The following is a 19,250-nucleotide window of genomic DNA, read 5'->3' as shown; positions in this document are numbered from 1 at the left end:
TACATATATATTTGTCATCAAGGATCAGTAAATAGTAATTGGGAGCGAGAGCCCAGGTTAATTTGTCATCTTCCTGATCCTGTAGCATTAAGGCCGTTCATAATCATGGAGTAGAAACTATTGCTCTGGTTGAGACCAGCTAACTCAGCATAGACTGTGAATCCATCCTGTGACATTCCTGTCTGAATGGCTAAGATGTTGCTCCATCAGGGAAATTAGAATGCAAATCGTTCAGTCAAATTGTGTGAAGACTTATAAAAATCATAACTTGGGATTCCATGCCAATTGGGGGCACTGTCAAAAGTCAATGAACACAGTAAAAGAAGTAGAATAAACAGGCATTAAGTTACCAAGTCAACAGAAACAAACCAGTGAAATGTTCACTCAAACAAGTAATACCTACAAATATTTCTTATTTTCATATACGTCATGTAGCTTTAAAACGTGTGGATGTTCTATTAACTTCAGGATGGCTATCTCCCGTTCCACCTGCAAGACAAGAATGGAGAGAGGCCACATTAACAATTGTACTGTAAAGAATGAAACCCAGTGCTGTAGGTTAGTGGAAAACTACTACACCTGTAGACATATTAAGATGAAACTCCATACATACATGAGGTAGAAGGGAACAGAGGGGTATGGGAGGGGGATTAGGATGGGTGGAGGAGGCTCATGTGGAGTATAAACACCAATAGGCTAAATGGCCTCTTTCGACATTGTACAGTCTATGTAATTCTGTGCATGTGCAATTTTTTTTAAATACTCCACTTCCCCATGCAGTTGACTAACAGTGGAAATATTCAAGTTCTGATGCAATATTTAAATCAATGGCACGTCAATTAGAGCACATGCAAAATTGTTGTGTTAATGCCATTACTGAACTACTGAATGATTTATCAATTGATGGTGTCACATACTGTAGTTCTCGGATACACAGTCTGTTTATCAGTAGTTTTAATTTGGAGTCTTTTTAAATTTAAATAAACATATTGACACAAGGCACATTGGTCTACTTTGTTCCTCTTTCAAGGACAGATTAATCTGATAATTTGCAATTCATGATGAAATGAAAAATCATTTTTTCCAAAGCTATTCAGATAAACCTGCCCTGACTAGCATTATTTGACTGCAAAATTAATCTGTGTGCCTTTAAAACTGTGTTGAATTCTACCAAGCTTAATAATGTCACAATTTGGTTGCAATAAGTCTCATGATCGACCACATTGCAAATAGCTGTACTTTTTAAAAAAAATAAAGGTCTATAAAGCTCACATTAGCATTATTAAATAATTTACATTTCAATGGCTCTTTTCAATACATTAGCAATCACCCATGAATTATTATCCACATTCGGATGTAAATGTATTTTTCCATAATGGACTTCAGACAAATTCAATGACCATTTATAATCCATAAACACAAATATTCAAAATTGTTATGAGAAGGGGGTTGTAATTCATTTAAACCAACATCGATACCTATTGTATTCATGTAGCCAAGTATAAATAGTTTTCTGTACAATGTACTATTGTTGGCAGTACGTTCTGAGCTGCCTCCTTTTTAGAAATATTTTTGCTTACTCCTCCTAGAGGTCTTGACTCTTGCTGGTGTTCAGATACCAGACACACTCGAGTAACTCACACAAGTGGCTATTCTTTATGCCATAAGTCTGGTTTCTGGGGAAGAGTTGGGTAAGGAGAAAGGGAAAGGTTTTTTGATGTAAAAGAGATACTAAGAATAACACAACATTGCCACTGATGCTGTATAGACGATCCTCGTCTCAATGATGATGTTACAGGAATAAGTTAATTTGTATATACACCTCAAAGGCACACAGATTGTGCAAGACTACAAAAAACTGAGTCTCCCACCAATGCTGGTTTGTTCTGCAACCTGTAGAGGAATTGTAAATTTCCATTTCACTTTCTCTCTACTGTAGAATCTGGACTCCAAATTACTGCTCAGTGACCTCAGTTTTTATCTCGCACGATTACACATTCTGTAATGTTTACTGCACAAATGATGCTCACTGGCATAATGAAATTCACAGCTTCTATCATTTCTGTAATCTACCAAACAATTATGAACAAGGAAGAACTACAAAGCAGGAAATGTGAGAAGGCATCAGCCTGATTCAGTTGGTTGCACACTCACTTCTTCAGGCAGAGGGTTACGCGTTCAAACCCCATGTCAAGGCTTTGATCTAAGATGACGTTCAGTATATTGCTGAAGGAACTTTGCGTTGTCCTTTGGAATACAATGTTAAACCTAGATCCCAGATGCCTGTTCAAGTGGACATTAAAAATCCCAGGCCACTATTCAAAAAGAGAAGGTAATTTCTCCCGCTATCCTGGCATTCACTTCATGGCTCTTTATGACGCATCGCTATGGGTAAACTGACTGATATGTTCACCTACAAATATACAGTCGATGCACTCTACAGAGCTCTTAAGTGCTTTGAGACGTTTGAAATGTGATGAGGTGTTATATCAAATGCAAGGGTTATTTTATTAAAGGAAAAATGTGCTGCGATGCCATTTTCCCCCATTGCCCTACAAATAAATGAAGAATTGCTATTTTATAATGGATTCCTCAAAGCGCGCCCAGAAAGTTGTTCAAAGACTGATTACTCAAGTACACATCAAAAGTAACTGTTGGACTTGCTTGTTGCTATTTTTAAGATGTGTTCTCCTAATCCCAATGAAATTACCAAAAGTAATCAGAAATTTGATTGTATGCTTTATGGTGGCTGATACCCAGTACCATTACTTTCTTAATACATTGTATTTAATGTAATGAATGATTCCGGGCACAGTCATCTAGTGACAACTGGTAATCAACACAACCGTCAAAACAAAGAACCTAAAAGAACTGTTAGAGCCGCTTGGTTACTTTAGCTGTAGGGCAAAAGGATTGTTTCAATCTTCCTTTGACCAAGACTGGAGATCACCGAGGGCACTCATCTTGTCAAGCGGTGCTGAGCAGTTGTGCAGGGAGTGTGTGGTTGTGCATGCGTGGTTCCAGCCACTGGGTGCTGTGTAATGGTTTACAAAGGACTTTTGTAAGGCAGGATTTCTCTCTGCACATGCACTGAATAAATACGTTACAGCTCTCCCAACACCTGAATCGGAATGTATATTTGTGTGTAATAAGGTCATAGTCATCCTCCTCCTCCCCCCAATACATGGTTAAGCAAGTGTAGGACTGGAAGAAGGGGACATGCATCTATATTTGTTTTGTGCCCAAATGTTGCACAGGGTCCTAGCAATTCCACAAACTTCAAAACAACCTCATGCATTGCATTTCATTTGTTACTACTTCAACAGAAATCATTACATTGCGACAGAAGTTTATCTTCCGTCAACAGGGATGAGGGTCATACTGTCAACATTTTAGGAAGTATGTGAAACTCTTGAGATGGTTGCATTCATTGTTTGCTCAAATGCACTTCCCAGAATGACGCTAGTTGGCCAGGACACTGTGAGAACTCCTTTCTCTTTTCAAAAACTATCATGGGAACTTTAATGTCCCACCTGAGCATGCGGAAAGCACCCTGGTTTAATGCCTCGTCTGAAGGACAGCAACTCTGAACTGCAGCTCTCTCCCAGCAATGCACTGGAGCATCAGTGGGACTATCTGCAATGCACACAGGGTTTCATTGATGATATAAGATGTGCTTTTTTTAAAAAAAGCCTCATTGTTAAGAAAGCAGCTTGAACCCACAACTTTCTAACCTAGTATCAAGTTTGCTATCAACTAAACCAAGCTGATACCCAACAGTATCAGGTAGTAGAATTGGGCCACTTTTCAATACCAATTGTACGGTTGAATGTGCCAGTAACCTGCTGCTGAAAGAAAACACTCAAACAGAATCACCAGGTTCTAGGTCACTATAATGTACATTGACTAATCTACTCTTCCTCCCACTCCTTGCCTCTGGTTTTGAAAGCCTGAAATATTTTTTAAAAAAATATTCTATATAATAAACCTCTCGAAGTTTGACACCATCCTAACTACGCAATTGAATTCCCAGCTCTAACTCACTGCCACCCACCTATTGTTCTACATATAGTAACTCCAGAAGCACTAGCCAGTGTAAGACTGGGTGAGTCACCTCTCAATATAAGCCTGATCTTCTGTCAAATTATAGCAATGACACTTCCTTTTCCTGTCACAGCACACAGTCAGCAAGAGTAACAGTGCTGTGGAAGGAACAAATTCCAACGGCAGAACCCTTTAACAAGCTTAGAAAAGGCTAAAAAAAAATCAAAATAGTACATCTTACATAATTTAATCGTTTGAGCTGTCATTCAATTCCCACACGCCTTACAATTTTTTATATGCATTTATACAAGATGCTCAATACTTCAGGACCCAAATATAACTTTCTACACCCTTAAATGTGTTAAGTGTCTTCAGTGTGGAGGTTTAAGAAGGCAAGGAACAGCAAATGGTTTCTGTACTGTTACATACAGGATCCCATTGCTCTTTCTCCTGCCGTAGTTACACTGGCTACCAATCAATTTTTCCAGTCACCGTTTCTACAGTCTTATTAATAAATGTAACTTTCTTTCTCCCCCCAAACAAAACATCAACAAAATGTTCCACAAAAAATTCCAGTGAGTTTTCCACATTATGCATTAAGACATTACATAGAGATGTGTTTCAAGTGGATAAATAAAACCTCAGGGGTCAGACTGTACAGTGTTTCAGGACAGGGTGGAGAAGGGTGGCATAGGTGCTGGCTGGCCTCCAACTACTCCATAAGTCACCATCTTCAGGTATGAGCTTAGATGGGGACTGTCAGCCTCTTATACTAACAATGGTTATAATCTCGGCCTCATCCAATATCCACCCATGTACATTTTTCAGCAGGAATCACTGGACTGCAATTAGGATCAAAACCTATCCTCACCCTAGTAGTAAATCAGACACATTCAAGAGTTTACCTCTCCACCTTACAAGGCACAAGAGACAGAATTTTCTGTCCAAGTATCTGCAGAGGAATTGCAGCATATTCACAATGCTGGTGCTGAGCATTCCTGGATAATGATCAGAAAGCAGACATAACTGCTGCTTAATAGCATGAATTGCTCAGACACAGCTGCTAGTGCTGCTGAAATATGGGGATTTCCTTGACAGTGGTAATAGATCTATACCGCACGGGTAATTTTAAGCTTGAATATTGAAGTGATCCACAAAAAAAGTAATTAAATAGAATTAATGTGCTGTATATAAGAATTAAATGGATGCTGCATATTCAAAATCTGGACCCAGTGACACTTAAAGGTCATAACATGGAGAAATGACACAGAGTGCTGCATCAGAGGGCATTTCAGAGCCTGGGTACAAAGGAGAGGCCGTAATCCAAAACTTCAGGGACAAACTAATGTAAAAAAAATCCAAGAAAAAAGTACTGAAGAAAAATCAGAAGAATCTTAAAAAGAATCTGAACTTCACATCTGAGCCAACGCAGTTAATAATTCTTGACAAGGCCATCGACTGCCCACATCAGACTCTTGATCTGGCACTGTAGCTAACCATTGACACCATCGATTTATCTGGCGAGGTTTATGGTTAGTTCACTTTAAACCTTTTCCTGTGGTTTCTGACTCTCCAGGGTGCAGGCCAGCTGGCTGGCTGGCGATGCTTTTAATGCACAATAAAGAAGTGTAAGCATGCTAAATTTAACAGGAATGTCCTGTGTTTCAAAAGGCGTCAACTCCTATCGAGGACACAAACTAACACTTTGGAACTCTGATGTACTGCTTCTGTTTTCTCTGTCATACACATCTGCTTGGGGGCACGTTGACGATACCAGTGATGAGCTGGCCTTCAGATCTGCAACATGAAAAGGAATTCAGGAAATACCAGTTAACGTAACAGCAAATTTTCATTTTTAATTCATGTGATGGAGAAGGCGACTTTCCAGCAACATGAATATAGAGGGCAACACGTAGGGATCCTCCTCCAAGCACTGAATAATATCTGTAAAGTGCTGCCATTTCATTCATCGGCTTCGCATGCAGCCACAGTGACTATTGAGCACTTGTGTACTAAATAGCAAAGACATTCCATTTATAGAAACAATTGAGTAAATCAAAGTGAATCACAGTGATAGCCAGAAACCAGCATGAGAAATGTAGCTACAACATTCCCTTTGTTTTTCACACCAAGCAGGCCATCGATATACAATCCCATATGACATTCCACTGTGAAAAAAAAACTTTTAATGACTGTCCTGTTCAATGCTGAAATTATATATCCACAGGCCAGTCTGTGCATACTCATGTATATTTTAATTTAGTAGTTTGAAAAAGACACTCTAATTTACAGCAAAACGTTTTAGACACACAATGTGCAAAACAGACGGGTGAGAATAACGAGAACAGCAACAAAGAAAGGCTCCGATGAGTGGGTTGGGGGAGGGGGAGTGAAGGAAAGAGGAAGAGATCTTGCACTAGAACACAATTACAGCTTACAGTATTGATGACATCGGGTCAGGCAGTGGACCAGTGCAGTCCTGATCCCATGGGGACTGGAAGCGAGGTTATTGCATTATCTCTGGCGGGTAGAAGGCGCAAATAGCATTATCTGAAACTCGTCTTGTCATTAGCTGGATCACTGAGGCAAGATACCCACTAATAAACTTCCCCTATCTATAGAGCCCAGCTTAACTAGCACCTGCAAGGTCGGATTTGCTTGGAGCCATGAGGTGCTAATAGGCTGAACGATAAGGAAGAGGTTAGAAAGAGAGAAAAAAACATGGTAGCTGCCAATTGGGAAAATCTGGCACACTGCATGAAATTCAGCCTGTGTAATATAAGCCAGAAGGTGTTAATTTAGCTGCTGAAATTTGGCAGTTACCGATGCAGATATTGCTTTTGTTTTCTTGATGGATGTAAATGCAATCCTTCTGTTGGATAGTGAGAAGAAAACTACAATTGCGTGTATTTTTGCACCTAAAATGTACTCTTTAGACTATGCGCCTCGAGTCAAACCTGATTGAAAGGGGCATTTGTTCCCATAAAGTTTAGATATTCAGAAAAAGAAAGATATGTATCTTAGAGGACAAAAGCTAAACGTGCAAAGAAAGAATTCAACATTTATCATGGAGTAAAATTCTGATCTAAAATATTAACAAGATTCTATCTTATAGAGTTGACTTCAAAGGTGCCATTTTCCATTGCTGTGTACGCCAATAGTTTTGTTTGTGCATTGACAACATTTCACCCAATCAGTCATCACCTAAATCAGATTGAAGTTCAGGACCTGCAAGCTCAATATTAGGGAGGCCAACTGTGAGATTGCATGTGTGCCGTGCAGAATCCGAGATCAATCTCATCACCTACACTTTAATTAGAGGAAAAAAGTGGGGAAGTAACGCTGAGTTCATAGAAAACTTTGGTTTGACCACATTTGGAGTACTGTATAGAGTTCCAGTCCATTTACTACAGGAAAGCTATTGGACCAAGAGCGTGCAGAGGAAATTTACAAGAACGTTCCTAGGAATAAGTGGATAGAGCTATCAAGAAAGACCGGGCGGATTAAAGCTTTTCTCTCTGGAGGCAAGAAGATCAAGGAGGGACTTCACAGAGGTGTTTAAAGTAATGCGTTTTGAATATCGGGGGGTAAACTCAGAATAGGTGAAAAGTGCTTAGAGGAGCTTTACCTTCACAAGTACAGTCTGAGTTTGGCACAAACATTTCTCATCCTCAGAACACTTAGGATTGGGCAATGGTTCAGAAATAGAAGACCTCAATCCTCCTAAAATGGACCCACAGGGATTAGATAGTTGCATCTCCACTATAACTGTTGTTCAACCTCCTCTTACACTGCACTACAGGAGATCAGACCAGCGCCTTGGGACTTGAAAGGCGCTTTGTAAATGTAATTTTTTTTATTGTATTGCATCAGGTTGATAATCTCCACCAGGTGATCTCAGTTACTTGTTCTCCAGGACAAGCCAAGAACCAGTTACATCAGTAGAGCCGAGACTTTACAATCCAGCAATGCCAGGCACCAGAGCGATCATTACATTACTGATGTGGTAAATCCCTACAGAATGAAGCATTATACTGTCTCAATCTTTAGAGCTAACTTCAGAGCATAAAATAAGTCACTGCATGGGCTATGTAGGATATAATAGTCATAACAATAATAATGATAAATAATAATATTTACATTTGATGTAGCACTTCATTATATTGCTGAAACTTCTTAAAGTGGCATTACAGGATTTTACTGCAAAGCATAGTGGCTATGTATTTGTAGGCAAATGTGGCAGTTGATTTGCACACTGAAACATCACCACAAACAGCCATGAAACAAGTGATCAATTGTAATACAAAGCGTTATTCATTCACTGGAGAACTGAACTCCACCACAGATGCTGCAAGCTTGATAATTTGTTCAGATTTTCATTGTGAAGTACAGTTTTGCCTTCCTCTTGTAAACGCTGCAGTTCAATGGCTTCCTACCCATTCCAAGTGCAGATGCAAAGAGCCAATAAAAATGCCAGTGCAGTGCACGAGAGAGAATCACCTTCATCACCAATACAAAAGGCTTTGCACCGAAACGTGCTCCCAGTCCCGTCCACCAAGCTCTGATTGTATTATTATTCTAATCATAAATCATACAATTCATCATTCCATAAGTCTGGATGCAAATAAATCCAACAACAGCTGAATGCTGTCACACTCACCATTAACGTGGCCCATTCCCACAGGGCACAGGGTGACATTTTCTATTCTGTCAGCTGGTCCAAATCATTAAAAAAAAGCTGCATTTTATATTTCAGAGTACTTTAAAAAAATCAGTTACTTCACACGTGTGTGTTTGTTTGTGTGTGTGTGTGGGGGGGGGAGGAATGTACCAGGGATCATATATTTCATGACTATAATTATAGTGTTTAGTTCCCTTGAGTGATCACATTTCTTGCACTGTTGCTCTTTCTATAAAGGTACACTCGCAATAAAATTGCCAAGCTAATATACAGGACAACACATTATGTCTCCCCCACATTTTCCAATTGAGGAAAGAGGGGCGAGAGAGAAGGCATAATGTGTTGCTCACGTTATTTCAGCCACAGTTGGGGTAGTACCATTAGAGGTCACTTATGCTTTGTAGGATGTAAAGAGCAAGGGCTATCTCATCATATTTTGTTTTGCGAAGAGGGGCTGGTTGCCAGACAGACATTGACCGACAGCACACTCCCACAAACACATAGCTGGATTTGACAAGCGGGTTTGATCATTCTGCAGCACAAAACTGTAAGGCCCTGAGTGCAAGGATTCTTTGTTTCAATGTAGAAGTAATCGAGACAGGCACCACGGGGTTCCTTTAAACAATTTTAATTGAATATAGAACAGGTTTGTAGCAGAGGAACTACTCTTAGTGTCTTACCGTCCCCCCCAAAGGAAGGGTTTATCCCAACCACCAACTCGGGTCCGAAACACTGATTGTCCAGGACCTAGGGGACATCCTCCCGACGTGACAGGCGCTCTACATATGTAATTTGCTGTTGCTGTTGTATAATCCCATACGTTTCATGTAGCAAATACCTAATCGGAGGGAGCGTCTCAGACCCACAGCCTGGTCTTGCTCTGGGAGTTCCCAGTTTAGTGCATCCCTGTCACTGCATTGGAGTGTCAGCAAGGACTATATGAGTTCCAAAGCCCCCTTGTGGGACTTGATCTCATAACCTTCTCTGACTCGGAGGCAAGAGTGCTACCAACAGTCAGGCTGTCATCTTTCTACCATTAACTGTGGGACCAACCTTTGTTTAATCAGCCATGGGATGATCAAAGTGGTGCGTAACAGAACTGGGGAAAAGATGGAATTTAGTGGAAAAGGTGACTCTCTAATTTCCTCGTGACTCTTGTGTGAATAACTAGAGGGTAGGTGAAGACTTGCGGAAATATTTGCACCCTCATCACCAAGTGACCTCTATAAAATCAATTTGTTCTGGCACGAGATTAATGGAAGAAAGGAAGAATTAATGAACCATGAGGGAGTACACCATTGTGAGGGATCACATGATCTGCACGACATCTCCAAACACAGGAGCGCAGCCAGTGATCACAACAGCTATTCAGTCTGTAAATAAATACCTCAGTCGCTCGATTAATGCTTTTACATCTTTGTCATTTTTCATTTAGTTCTCCCAGTACCAAGCGTGAGTTTGAGCACTGCTGATATGCTGATCATTAAAGACTCATTATGTGATTGAACAAGACATGGTCTTACACTGATGGTTTGTCCTGTTTGGTCTAACCTTATTCATTATCATTTTACAACATACGGTATGCAGCACTGCAGACAATCCAGTATTAGGTATGCCAAGTCTCATTGACAATTGGGAACTCCCTAACAATAGTCTGAACTCACTAAACATATCTAAAGCATGACAATATTTTGCAAGGAGTAATATATAAATCCTTCTACTTTCTCCCCAGACCACACACTAATTGAGGATAACAGAGTTCCCTCCAACCAGGTAATGGTGCCCTGGGCTGGTTGCTGAAAGGAATGGGATAGTAAAAGGTTCCCCCCGTGTTGTACAGACCAGCAGCAATCCCCCTTGAGGGTTAAATCCGTGATCATTCTCCTTCGCATGATATTTGGTCCTCCAATGCACTGTCCTCGTCCCACTGAACTGAAGTGAAGCTCATCTTCTGATCTTAAGAATCCTATTTTCTAAAGTAAATTTAAAATCAATGCCTCATTGCAAAATCACCTGGACAAAGCTTGTAACTGCTGACTCTATAGCATCTCAATACAGAAGCACATTGTAGTGGATTGAGGAAAACATCAAGCCTGGAGTCTGGGCTTCCTTGCGCTTTTGATTCCATGATCACTCCTTGCTGAAACCTGACAAGATGTTCGAATCCAGCCGTGAGTGATGCAATGAATGTCTCCCCTGTCTAGTTTGTAACTGAGTTTGGGAAACCTTGCAAGAAACTCCAGCACTAAATGGAAGCACAATGGGCTTCCTTTAACCGATGTGGGAAATAGAACTGCAGTGGGATGCTCATTCAAGGTTAAAGCAGAGTGCAGAGAGCTTTACTCTTCTCTAATCTGGACTCCCTAATCGACAAATGTTTGTGATTCCACAGACCCAGCATTGCTCACCCGAATAAGCGCAGGAAAATCAAAACTCGGGAACAGCACAGTTTCAACATCAAACCTGCGATCCTCGGGGGATACTGTAACTCAAGGTCACGGTGCCTGTTATCCTGTACAGTTTGAAGTGAGCTTATTTTAAAACCGTCCTAAAAACTTAGCACTGCCTGCGCCTTTCGCCAGCATCCTCAATCCCTGCTCGGTGATCCATTTAGTCTTTGCAAAGCACTTTGATAAGATGTCATCCGACTTAGAACGTGAGGGAAAGACACGTTGCTGTTGAAGGTTGGGGGAATCACTGACTGGTATTCACACTGGATGAAGCTTTGCTTCATTCATTAGGAGGGTGAAGGTATCCATCTGCTGCTGTTCCCTAGGTACCTTCAAAACAAACTGCTTTCAAAGCTTCAGTGTGACCTGGGTGAGAGAACCTGAAACGGTGCTGCATGTGGGCAGAGTTGCTGCGTCCAAAATGATCCTTCAGCATAATGACTTCTGGCAACAAAGCCCACCTTTTCACATTGTACAAGTTAACAAGGTTAAGCATATGAATCATCTAATCATGGATAACCTTTGAATGTGTGCTTCTTTGCAATTGGGAAAAAATAATTTAAACTCAGCCTGTAGTACTTGTGTCGTTCCCACGACACAGATTTCTTCAGTTACATTTCAGCAGGTCAGTGACAATTGTAGCTGAGTCATAATTCTCAGCAACAACAGATTGATGGATGGAGGTTTTTCCTTCTCTCTGCCCACCCCCAAACTGTGATACTTGCCTCTCCGAGAGGCAACCTGCTCCATGGACCTTTGCCCTCCCATTGCTGCCTGAGATTTGGATATACAAACAGCCTGAGGAGAGGACAATACTTGCCCAAAGCCATGAATATACATGAAGATGACAGGAACTACACCATCACTCAACACACTGCTCAGAATGGATGTTTTGAGCCCTTGGTATATCAGATGATGAACAGTTCAAGGGAGTTTCTGTGAAGCAACCTTATTGGCAGGGCCAACAGAAGGTCAGATCTAGATGGACTCGACACTGCTTTTGAAGCTCCACGTGTGTGTGTATATGTATGTGCGTGTGTGGAGTGTGTGTGGTGGTGGGGGGGGGGGGGGGGGTGGGTATGGTTACACTGATCCAGTGTTTTCTGATTCCCAATAAACTCAGTTACTCGGTTTATTGAACCATGAAGGTCCAGCCTGGGGCACTGCTCTAAAGGGTCATTATTATGAGCATCAGACATGTTATAAAGTACAGGATAGGACACTAAACAACAATAAAATATCACTGTCACCTCATGAGCTGGGTCTGCCAGTATAAATGAATCATTTTGAAACCGTTTAAATTGAAACAAAAAATGCGCGTTAAATACAATAGTTTGCTTACAAAATACAGTCACTATGCTCATAGTAAATCCTGTAAAGTGCTTTGAGAGGTAAGACACACTATCAAATGTAAGGATTATTATTGTTATTATTAATATTATAATATGCCCTCTGGTCATTTATAATTTACCGACACGTGTGAGCTTAGACAATGCCTGTCTTCGTAAAGTGGCAATACTCCTTTAAATACTCGTTACTTCTCGTCTTTAAGATATCCGAAGCAAAAACTATTGTAATTATAGATGAGGGTATAATCGTGCCCTTCTCAAAATAAAAAATTACAAAAGAGGGTTTTGCTGGAAAGATAGTGTTTTCACGGGGTAATGGATATTACGCTTTTATTTGCAGGGGGTAGGGCAAGGAGAAAGGAAAAAATAGCAATACCAAAGCAACCATAAATAACATAATGCAATTTCATTAACTTCCTCTGCTCTGCCACCACCATATCCCCTCCTTCAGCAGTTAAAGCAATGATAAAAAGGAAGCTGACAACAATGCAACGCATGAAAACAGCTGCATTTGGTAATAATGGCTCCTATGTTAACTATGTGAACTGTCCAATCCTTCGACTGAATTGGAGATGCATGGAATGTGTTGCAGCAATGCTAGTTTCTATATTTAAACTGTGTGGTCAGTACACCAGCTGTACCAGGGCTAACCATAAAACTCCTGCAAGTCTGCTGGGTACGAATTCATCACTGGCTGGAAGAAATGAGAGCAGTTTATGGCTTTCTCCTTGGTTGCTTTTCGTTCATTTTTAGTTGTAACACGATACGCAAGGGGAACAAACAGCACCATTCGCACAGTGCAATGGAGCCCCCGGGGTGCTCTGTGACTTGCATTACCAGGTACCAGTTGATGGCCATCATAACAAGGTGTTCATTCAGTGTGACTCCCTTTACCAGGATACTGATTCAAAAGGTTTGCCCTGCACAGATGCGCAGGAGCCCATTACACTTTCAGATGCATGACCCATCACAGCGGTAGGGCCCCCAATCAAAGACAATGTATAAAAGTGTCATTATTTACATGGCTCGAAACACGAAGCAAGGTTACTGGCATCAAATGTTTTAAAATATGGCTCGGTCCCAAGGTACCGTTGACATTCACTATCCAATTAACATTTACAAGCAAAACAAGCTTCATCAGTCTACCAGAAACCCAAATGGAGGCTGGGAAATATCCTTGCAGGAAAGAAAGGTTGTCATCGAGATGGCTTTACTTTCACAAAGAAAAAAAAGACCAAAAAAAAACAATGAAGATGTGTGCACAGAAGGGAGGCTATTGGGAAGAGGAGAAAGTAAAAGATTCTGGAGGAATGTTCCATGTGCTGGTTATGAATTAAGGTGAAAATTGCAGCCAATATAATTCAGATAAATTAACGATGATGAAATTCACAATGTTTAGACTGCTACTGGCAGTGAGCTCTCCATTTTGCCTGAGACAGTCAGTAAGAGAGACAAAAAAAAAATCTTAATTGTAGCCACTGCGAATATTTCACTTCTACTCTCCAGAAATGGATTCCACCTTGGAACAAAAATCATTTAACTGGCTCCCCCTACCAGTCGTACAACAGAACAGATTCAACTCAGAGAAATCTGCCAAGAGGCACAGCTTTCCAAATTCAAGCCTGGAATTCAAAAGAACACGTGAATCTATAGAAATGTCTCACTCTGTCAGTGGTAACGGAATGGCTCAACTCCATTGAATAATAATAATCCTTGCATTTGATGTCGTGCCTTATCATGTCTTTGAGACATCTCAAAATGCTTCACAGAATATACTGTAAAGGAAATTGACTGTACATTGGATGTATGAAACAATCCCTTGATATTACATGGCATTCTGCAACACCCCTTCAAATAAACTATCTATTACATTAGTTCAAAGATCACCCATCCAGTGACCACAGTTGGAAAGTGCAACTGTGTGAATGTTGGGTATGAACAGGAATAAGCTCAGCTGCAAAGTTTTGCTGTTGCTGAACTGGCTGCTATCAATGACTCTGAACCTATCATGTGCAATCTTTTCATGATTTGGAACTTCCAATTCCAAACAAATAGTGAATAAGTATTGTTGCAATACTTCAGCCCGATGGACATCCTCTTCCCCTGCCCTCCCAACCACCAAACCCCATGTTAAGCGCTCCGAGACACCATCCAGCGTGAAGGACACTATATAAATGCAAAACACAAAATGCTGCAGATGCTGGAAATCTGAACACAAGAACAGAAGTCGCTGGGAACACTCAGCAGGTCAGGCAGCATCTACGGAGAAAGGAAAGAGAGTCAACATTTCGGGTCCATGACCCTTCGTCAGAACTGGGGCATGTTGGGAGGGAGAGGCCTTTAAGGGCTAACAGAGAGGGGGAGGCAGGGCAAGGAAGACAAGGAATCTTTACAGGAGGTGGGGTGGGAGGAGGTGCAGTCCAGGTAGCTGTCCAGGTAGCCTGTCTTTGTGGACCCGAAACATTGACTCACTTTCCTTTCTCCACAGATGCTGCCTGACCTGCTGAGTGTTCCCAGCAACACCTGTTTTTCTTTTACTACATAAATGCAAGTTGTTGCTGTTGTTGTCAAGTTCACAATGGATACTTGAGTAAACTGCTAGAGAACAGCAGGTGTCCAGAGTAACTGTACTGCAACCTTCAGAAGAGGGGAAGCAAACTGCTGTACATTGGATTTCTCAGGATACAGTGTCATCTTGACTTGCTGCAGTGCCGTTCTGGTATGAGACAATCTATTTAGACAGCCTTGCTGGAGGCAGACCAGCCAAATTAAAGTGCAAATCAGCTGCTCGAAGCTTGGAGTTTCTGTGCCAAACTCAGGATGTAACAAAGGCATCAGATACATCCACAGATCTAAAACACGCAACCACTACACTCTCTCTTCTACTCACTTGATAGATCTTTTTTGCTTTCGGGTCTGATCGACAAGGATTCTGAAAACTTACAGGTACTTTGAAAGCACTTCATAATTTGGATTTCCATATGTATTCAATCATGGATGAGAAAAAAAAACTTTTTTGTATTGCAGTTGATTTGGACTCCATGTTACGCTCCACCACACTGCACTCATTGCCTTCGGTGTTCTTCCTTCTGAAGGGCGACACTTCATTCCGGTGCTTGGCTGCTGGTTTTGTGCCATAATGTGTTTTTCTCCCCAATGATTTGGGACAGCAATGAAAGCGGATTAGACTGAATAAAATAAAAGCTGAAAAAGAAATCTGTCCTCCTCAACCTGACGCTTACGGCAGAAAGGAAAACATTCTACAGATCAGGCACAGGATCCCATTGAGGAAGAATTCACAATAAACTCTTCAAGCTTTTTAACATCTGAGACGCTGCGACTGCTTTGCGAAACACAGCGTGACAGAAAAAAGTGCAAGCTTCAAGGCAAAAATTGAGTTGCTTCTAAAGGATGGAGTATTTTAAGTTGCAAACATGTTGGCTTTGTACCAAACTACTCGCTTGATTCTCGACCCAACTAATGTGGAGATTCCCTCTTCAACGCAATAAAATAGCTGAGAAGATCAATAAACAATTTGATTTTTCTTAACAAAACTGTGTGCAATTGGCTACTATCAATCCACTTTACAATATATTTTGTGCCGCACTTTGAGGCGTCTCAACAAAATGAGAAGGTGCTATATCAAATGCGTGGATTATTATTATGAAAAAACTGAAATGAGTTGACAGACCAGTTTAATAATAATAATAATAATCCTTGCATTTGATATAGCGCTTTTCACGTCGGGAGGACGTCCCAAAGCGCTTCACAGAACACACTGTAAAGTGAATTGACTGTATATTTGTGGGCGAACGCGGCAGCCAATTGCGCACAGCAATGTCCCACAAACAGTCATGGATTGAAAATGACCCATTTATTATTGTTTTTTGGAGGGATTATTATTAGGCTCTGTGTGGAGTAAGGAAACTTGCCCAAGGTTTCGCCCTCTGTCTGGAATTGAACTCAGGTCTCTCGCTTGCAAAGCGAGTGCCCTAACCACTGAGCTACAGGACTCCACAATTTAACCTAATGCAATGCAAATTTAAGAGGGTATGGGCAAAGGGATATGAGTAGATATACCAACACTAGATAGCAAGGGGTACAAAATTCTCTGATGTTAGAATGTGCCTTTTGCATTCAAGTGTGAGTGCCCATTCTAACAGTAAAAATGCCACCTTTTAGTAGAGGCAAAGGTTCCAGAAAATGCATTTACATTATTTATTTGCAAGACATTTTGGAAACTATTTTTCCCTATCTTATGATCTGATTTTTTTAAAAAAGTACATATCTATTTTAAAACATTTAAATATTACACTCGCATCTTATTCCTTTTCTCCACAACAATCCACAGCTCTTTGTGGGGCACTGCTGTGCGCGATTGGCTGCTGCGATTCTTCCACAAAATATAAAGTTAATTCACTTTACAGTATATTCTGTGAAGCGCTTTGAGACGTCTTCAAGATGTGATAAGGCGCTAAATCAAATGCAAGGATTATCATCATTACACTCATACCATCTTCCTCTGATTTGTCAAGTGAAGCAATGGGAATGTCTGTGCAAGAAATGACTTGTATTAAACAGATTTGTTTTACAAGAGGAATGTTTTAGATTAAAAATGCATGAATTCAATTTTGCTCCAGTCAAGGGAAATGGATTCTATACTTAAAACAGTTTAGGCTCTGTGCTTAATATACTGTGATGGTTCCATTCTTACAATGCAGTGATTGATCGGGAGGAGTTAATCAGGGCCTTTATCGGAACAGCGCGTGCATTTGTTCAGAAAACGTTGACCGCAGTTTTACTGATGCGCTCCCATATTATGATCAAAAGTTCTCTGTAGCTCACTCAACAACAACTTGCATTTATATAGTACCCTTCATGTGGGGTAGCAGGTCAGAGCGCTGAAATCTTGGTACTGTACTTATTTCCAGTCTAAAATTTCTTTTGTGTATATAGGTGTGAATACATTGAGTATTATCAGTCGATTTATCAGAGGATCACTGCAAAGTTCAGCTGTAATATTCTTTGCATCCCATTTAGATTCTCCTCCCCCATCATATCTTTCTGTTAGTCTGGTCAGGACGATTCTGCACCATTCACTCTATGCAGCATATTTATTGACTTGGCTTAAGCACGCTGTGGGCAAGTTCCTTGTGAGTTTAAAAATACAAACTCAAAGGCAATTTTAAGGTAAAATATTTATGCAGTGAAGCAAAATTATACTTATAAAAGTTGTATTGCAGCTGCAATTTTTTGCCACTCTTTGAACAGAGCCCACATCAACAAATCCACTACATAGAGCAGATTAATGCTTTTTGATTCTCATTACTCTTGAGTTTTGTTTTCTGCCCCCCCCCACCCGCTTCTGGTCCTTTGTCTATACCTCCTTCATTCCCCGTAATTCAATTTATACTGTTTTATAAAGTTACGATAAATTCTTCTATTAGATCATGATGCCAGAGGATGTGGAGAAGAAACCTATATGAAACAATATTCATGCACTTCCACTGTACATGTAAAATCATAACCAGTGTATCACCTTTGCATTTCTTCGTTGGTCGTTTTTATAGGATTGCTATGCGTGTGTTATTTTGGCTTTCTCCTCTCCTACTGTTTATATGGATTCATGGTTTAAACGGTGCCAGTGGAATGCTGCTCTCGAGTCAAACACTGCATGGTCTCTGCACATAGCAGAAAAATGGCCATTGAAACCGCACAAGATTCTCAAGAAAAGTGTGCAATCTCGCACAGCTCATCTAAGAATCATGGCAGGCACTTCAAATCCCAAATGTTATCAGGAGCCAAGCACTGAAGTACTGCACTGAAATGCCCAGACAATAACCTGGACACATGGCATGGGACTTGAACTCACAAACTTCTGACCCAGGCATGAGGGAGTCGCAAGGTGAAGCCAAACTGAACTAACCAATTCTGAGCACAATTTGGACTGGTTTTACAACACATTCCGTTTTACAAATCACTAGACAATGGCCAACTCTGTGCAGGAAATGCCAGACAACTTCATACATCAAGCTTATACAATAAAATTTACATTTATATAGTTCTTTCACACTCGGAGGAAGTCCCAAAGCATTTGACACTGCTGGCTGTGCACCCAAGCTGGGTATTATAGAAAAGCTTACAATTTATTGTTTGTGTTTTGGATTGTGGGAATGCATATGTACAGTAAGTGCGTTGGTTCTGATAGAAATAGTTATTCCCATTTCTGATAAGAATAATAAGAAGAATCCTTGCACTTGATGCAGCGCCTTATTGAGACGTCTCAAAGCACATCGCAGAATATATTGTGAAGTGGGTTGACTGTGTATTTTGTGGATGATGTACATAGAGTGAATGTGGAATCTCCAGATTTCCAGATAGACACTCACCAAATGGTAATCTAGACAAAGCAAGGTCCCAGGCCAACGAACGTGTGCAGAAATATGATTACTGATGGTAAGTGCTGCACTGTTCCAGCCTCGCAAAGAGGGACTGTTTGCCATTGGTACAATTAATGTAAGAGTAGGACTGGAGCAAAGAGCAACATGAACAGATAGATGTGGGACTGTGATATACTGCAGGGAGAATGTCCAGATTCAATTTGTTGAGTCAGGAATGACATTAATGAGTCTGTGCTTTAAAACAGTCTCTTGAAATGCTGCCCCTTTTTCCTTTTGGATGCTGCATGCTGGCCATAGCATACAGTAGTAACAACACTTGAGATTT

At 40.7% G+C, this 19,250-nt stretch overlaps 1 protein-coding gene across 3 annotated transcripts in view; it reads right to left on the bottom strand.

The window, feature by feature from the left end:
* brsk2b (BR serine/threonine kinase 2b) overlaps positions 1–19,250 on the bottom strand; it is a 303,448-nt gene that overhangs the window by 110,696 nt on the left and 173,502 nt on the right. For all 3 annotated transcript variants that reach the window (XM_007887612.2, XM_007887609.2, XM_007887610.2), the window contains exon 3: positions 404–489. In XM_007887612.2, coding sequence (XP_007885803.1) covers positions 404–489 — 86 coding nt within the window. The remainder of the gene's footprint in view (positions 1–403; positions 490–19,250) is intronic.

The sequence above is a fragment of the Callorhinchus milii genome, unplaced genomic scaffold (assembly GCF_018977255.1).
Source record: "Callorhinchus milii isolate IMCB2004 unplaced genomic scaffold, IMCB_Cmil_1.0 Scaffold17, whole genome shotgun sequence".
Classification (NCBI taxonomy): Eukaryota; Metazoa; Chordata; class Chondrichthyes; order Chimaeriformes; family Callorhinchidae; genus Callorhinchus; species Callorhinchus milii.
This window is presented reverse-complemented; position numbering and strand designations above follow the sequence as displayed.